General features: G+C 35.5%; 1 protein-coding gene across 2 annotated transcripts; it reads right to left on the bottom strand.

Annotated features, from left to right (window-relative positions):
- Nucleotides 1–229: 229 nt before the first annotated feature.
- On the bottom strand, nucleotides 230–3318 carry LOC102595924 (eukaryotic initiation factor 4A-15). Of its 2 annotated transcripts, none has more exons than XM_006338049.2 (5): nucleotides 3220–3318; nucleotides 2546–2615; nucleotides 2332–2441; nucleotides 1580–2010; nucleotides 230–1008 (listed from the first exon to the last, which is right to left on the bottom strand). In XM_006338049.2, the coding sequence occupies exons 2-5, from the start codon at nucleotides 2611–2613 to the stop codon at nucleotides 373–375; spliced, it is 1245 nt and encodes a 414-aa protein (XP_006338111.1). In that variant the 5' UTR covers nucleotides 2614–2615; nucleotides 3220–3318; the 3' UTR covers nucleotides 230–372. The 2 variants fall into 2 exon arrangements, with proteins under 2 accessions (XP_006338111.1, XP_006338112.1); XM_006338050.2 differs by having other exon boundaries at nucleotides 3216–3312.
- Nucleotides 3319–5383: the final 2065 nt, after the last annotated feature.

Raw genomic sequence — 5383 nt, 5'->3', positions numbered from 1 at the left:
GTAAACTTAGATAGTTTGTTAAAGAGCGTGAAATCTAAAATAGTGACATATAAATAAGAAGAGAAGAAGAGAAGAGAAGAATGTAATATCTGTAATTAGTAATTAAAAATAGACTTTTGAGCAATTTGGAAAGGACATTAAAATGGTTGATAGAAGAGGAGAGATTGTAAGGCAACTTCAAATGTAGCGTGAAGTAGAATCATTTTCTAATACTCTTGAGATACAACCCTTGAGGTCAACAGCTAGCATTTAATAATGGATTACACAAGGCCAATGTGCATAATTTAGATACCACAGAAAATGTAAAAAGGAAAAGAGATTGAAGTGTGTATAACCCACCCACCCGCTCCTATTTTGTAGGAAAATAGCTTCTTACAGGAGATCAGCAACATTTGCTGGCAGCTCCTCAATAACAACGTTGTAAAATCTCTGAATATCAGACAGCATCCTCTCATCATCCTTTGTTACAAAGTTGATGGCCACACCCTTCCTACCAAACCTTCCACTGCGTCCAATACGATGAAGATAATTCTCAGGCTGAGTCGGGAGATCATAATTTATGACCAGCGAGACTTGTTGGACATCGATTCCTCGCGCCAAAAGATCAGTGGTGATGAGAACACGCGAGGACCCAGAACGGAATTCACGCATTATAATATCTCTAGTGTTCTGGTCCATGTCACCATGGGTAGCTGACACTGTATGGTCTCTGCTTCGCATCTTGTCTGTCAACCAGTCAACTTTGCGACGAGTATTCACAAAGATCACACTCTGGGTAATGGCTAATGTTTCATACAGGTCACACAGGGTTTCAAGCTTCCATTCTTCCTTGTCCACATTCACATAGAACTGCTTGATACCTTCTAACGTCAGCTCATCACGCTTCACAAGAATCCTCACAGGTTTGTTCATGAATTTTCTTGTGATTTCAAGTGCCTCAGGGGGCATAGTAGCAGAGAAGACACCAACCTGAATCTTAGGAGGCAAGAGCTGGAAAATATCATAGATCTGGAGACAAAGAATACAGGTGCATAAGTTTAGGGCAAATAAGCCATGTCGACACAACCACTGAGAAATGCAAATATGGGGTGTGGGTACTAATTTAGTTCATAGTAGAGGTAAATAGACTTTCAACACATTGAAGGGAAAAGGAAAGGATAAAAAGAAAATCAGACATCGGCAACAGTGCAAAGCTAAACAAAATCGTCATGTTGGATAAATGAAGTCAAATTTGATCTCAAAGAAAGGAAATAACACACAGAAAACAGAGATTTAATTCTTGCCCTCTTACTAATTTTTTTAACTTTGTACACTACAGCCATGTTTTCCCATCATATCCCCCTGGCACCCAACAATTGGACCATTCCTCGCAAGTCAAGTTTTCACATACAATGGATAACCAACAAAAGGAAATATTTGTTGCATAACATCATAACAACTCAAATGTAAGAAAACATTTGTGGTTGGAGAACCCTTCATACAATAGACACATAAAAAGGATAAGGATGTACAAAGAAACATATGCACTCATACACAGGAGATATTGGTCAGAGGCAATTTTGAATCTAAAATAATTGACCTGATCCTTGAAGCCTCTAGAAAGCATTTCATCAGCCTCATCCAATACAAACATCTTTATATGATCAGGGCGAAGTGACTGTCTTCTCAGCATGTCAAATACACGTCCAGGTGTTCCCACAACAACATGAACACCACTTGAAAGGATGCGTTGATCCTCCCGAACACTGGTTCCTCCCACACAGGCATGTACCTTGACACCAAGGTAGTCACCTAGTGCCCTCATGACCTTTTCAATTTGTTGTGCAAGCTCCCGAGTAGGTGCCAAGACCAAAGCTTGACATTCCAGAAGTTCATAGTTAAGTTGCTGCAGAATTCCAGAACAAAATGTGGCAGTCTTCCCAGTTCCAGACTGAGCCTGTTGAATTACATCAAGACCTTTGCAAAAGGGTACAATTCCTCTTTGCTGGATTGCGGAGGGTTTCTCAAAACCTACATGAGAATAATCCAATGATAAGTACATTGTAACCTGATTAACAAATAGAACGATCCAAGAACAAAGAGAGTATCCCACTATAACAAGATTAATAATAGATTGAACAGGAATCTGAAGAGTAGGAGAGCTCATGTGTGAGCATTTCCTTTGTTTTCTTTTCTTTTTTGATTAATAAAGCAAAATTATATTCATTCACAATGATCTAGAATCACAAAAGAACAACAGAGACCAGATGTTACATTGTATTACCACTTATAGTCCACCTAATGTGTGAATTAGTGAAGTAGACGAAAAAAGGGAAAAATGTTCCAACAAACCGTATGCATAAATCCCCCTGAGAAGGTTCTCCTGCAAACCCATGGCATCAAAACTATCATAAATCTCATCGTATGAGGTAAAGAAATCTTGGCCATCATCAGCTGAAAGCCTGCAGGGAAAGCCAGGTACATGCTCGAAAGGAATTCATAGGAGTAATAAATACAGAAAAAAGACCTTGTAGAAATGCATAAACAATAGGGTCCTGATACTTACAACTCATTCATTTTTGAGTCGAATTGACGAACATCAAACTGTGATCCTTCTGGGGCTGAGCCTGCCATGACTGGAAAGCATTCAGAGAACATCAGCAACAAAGGATCACAGATAAAATTAAAAATTGACAAATCAATACAAGTTGGCTGAATGAATCACAAATGTGAAGGTTCTCATTGGTTCGAAGGTAAAACGACCAATTTAGCTCGAAGGAAAAATAAACTAGATATGAAGATAAAGTTTGGATTTCATATTTGTTTCCAGTGTTCCTTATACAAATGGCTATTCTAACCCTGGTTGTTCCAACCCATAATTTTGACCAACCATGAAAAAAGAATATTATTAACTTAAGTGATTTGGTACAAATTGCCAGGTAAAAGAATCATAACTTGAAAAATAGAATGTGAAAGATGTCATTCCTCACTACGAATAATCAGTTGAAGAATCTAGAGTGCTTTATCAAACATGGGTCTTAACAAAACAACATTGAACAACTTATCTATGTGAGTTGTAGAGTGTTATAATTACAGAAAAGTAAGAGTGTTGAACGCAAAAGTGGTAACTACAATATTCATTCTCTGAAAAAACGAAGACAATCTAATCTTTCAAGTAGCAAAAATTGAACAACTTATATATTATGTCAGTGAACTGAATACGAAGATGAGTGCACCTGCCTGAAGAAGATGAGAAATTAGGGTTTGAGAGGGGCCGTCGGGTTTTGTCAAACACCAATCTTGTGCCAGGTTTCCTGCTAACCAAATCCTTCCCTTCTTTTTCTGCTGTTACCAATTTGCCCTCAACCTCTATTTCTATTTCTTCCAATTTTCTCCTTCAAAAAATACATGCTTGTTCATAATTATCCTTATTTCTTAAAATATTATTATCGCTTAATTCTATTTATATTATTTTGTCACAATGCGTTTAAATATTATTATTTTTTTATTAAATTATTATTTATCTTAAATTCCTTTTTTTACATGTCATTGGTTACGTTCGTTACATTTTTTAATAATCGGTACATTTGTTAATACTCATTTTCATATTTTGCACAGTTCAGAAATTCAGTCAAATATGTATAAGATTTCATACACAAATATTTTACTAACCGGTGGTTTTAGCCCACGGTTTCAAGATAATGATATTGCACGTGGTTTTCAATTTTCTATTTAAGCAATAACTTGGTCATTAAATTAGGGGTGGTGGATAAAATTTTAGATAAGGGGTGTAATTTTTAGACTTTTTAGAATTTAAGAAATTCTTTTATTTTTCATTATTTTTTTCACCGGAATTGAGCGAGTCCACCACCCAAAAACCCCTTTTCTGTTTTTCGACAAAACCCAACTCACTACCTCCACACTCTCTTTTTTCTCGTCTTCCCCCCATCTCCTTGTTTTCCCTTTTGTTCTCTCCAAACACTAAACACAATCAGACCTCCATCTTCTTCCTTCAACAGACCTAACTAATACCACCGGAAACAACCAGCAAAACCACACCCAAACACCACCAGAAAAATCCCAAACCCCATCTCCGACCAACAAACCAATCAACGATTGAACAACTCCAAACCCATCGGAGAACCAAACAGATCATCAGTCTAATCGGAAATGGAGTTTTTCTTCACCGAACATCACCAAATTCGCACCTTCATAAATTAGTAGCTCAACAAACAAACCACAAGTTCAAACAACAATGCATCACCACTGTATAATCCTTTTCTCAATCTCTCATGTTGTTTATTTTTGTTTTGTCTTGTTAATGATATCATTGGAATCTATTATCCGATGGAGTATATCTACTGTGTTGTGCCATCGTTACACTTGTTAATGTTTCAATTTTCCTTATTAATTTACTTGATTGATGGCTGCTCATATATTTCTTTTTATCAAACTTGTTGTTATTACTCATTTCTTTCAATTTTGGTTTCATCTTGCACTGTTCTTGACTTTTCCAATAATGGATGACCTTTTTTCAGAATCCCCTTTTCTCTCCATTTGAGTTGTTTATTATTATTTGACATTGTTCCTTTCCATACTTATTTATTTACTTACTTATTATATTCTTCATATATTTTGTTTCATTTACATGAGTTCAATGGCCAATGAAAAAAATCTTTCTGTCTGTTTTCGAGGCCTCCTTATTTTAAAAGACGAAAATTTAGTTTAAGTACACATTCTTTTGTATGTTAAACTGGCCGATGAAGAAATTACCATCGATTTCCAAGGTCTCCCATGCTAAATTTTTAAGTTATTATTTGATTCATTTATTTTTATTCGTATTTATTTATTACTAAAACTTTTACTAAGTGTCTTTACAGGTACCTGGAGTTGCTTGCCATTGAAGCTATACAAATGAAGTTCAAATCATATTCTTTACTCAATATTTTGTATATTTCGATGTTAGGCAAATTTTAGGTCGTTTCTTATATTGTTGTTTGTTCTATTAGTTGTGTATATCAGATATTTATTATACTTGTATATTATTTTTATCTCCTCCTCAATTTAAAAAAATGAATTCAGTTGAGACCCACCGTTGTGGGTTTCGAAGGATGCCTAACCCCTTCCCTTTGGAATAACTTGAACCCCTTACCTAGAATCTATTGGTTTCATAGATATTCTTTTAAGTTAATTAATTAATTGGTTTCTTAGTTTTCCCTAAAATTAGGTGGCGACTCCCTTTTACTCCCCTTTCCCTTTTAAAATTCCTTTATATTCTTTTAAAATTGAATTATTTTTTGAGTCACCGTGATGTTGCACCCTCTCAAAGGATGTCAACAGTAGCTATTCCTATATTTTTCTGACTTATTTTTATGTGCATTGATATAAACAAAGGATAAAATAG

Source organism: Solanum tuberosum, unplaced genomic scaffold, assembly GCF_000226075.1.
Source record: "Solanum tuberosum cultivar DM 1-3 516 R44 unplaced genomic scaffold, SolTub_3.0 scf00002, whole genome shotgun sequence".
Taxonomy (NCBI): domain Eukaryota; kingdom Viridiplantae; phylum Streptophyta; class Magnoliopsida; order Solanales; family Solanaceae; genus Solanum; species Solanum tuberosum.
Note: the sequence above shows the minus strand (reverse complement) of the source record. Positions and strands in the feature narration are given on the sequence as shown.

What these genes read in the sequence shown, in the direction of transcription:
- LOC102595924 (XM_006338049.2), bottom strand. Translation starts at nt 2,613, where the DNA reads ATGGCAGGCTCAGCCCCAGAAGGATCACAGTTTGATGTTCGTCAATTC. An exon ending in CAGGGGGATTTATGCATACG is followed by an intron (nt 2,011 to 2,331) that starts GTTTGTTGGAAC and finishes ATTCTCATGTAG; the next exon opens with GTTTTGAGAAACCCTCCGCA. An exon ending in CTAGAGGCTTCAAGGATCAG is followed by an intron (nt 1,009 to 1,579) that starts GTCAATTATTTT and finishes CTTTGTCTCCAG; the next exon opens with ATCTATGATATTTTCCAGCT.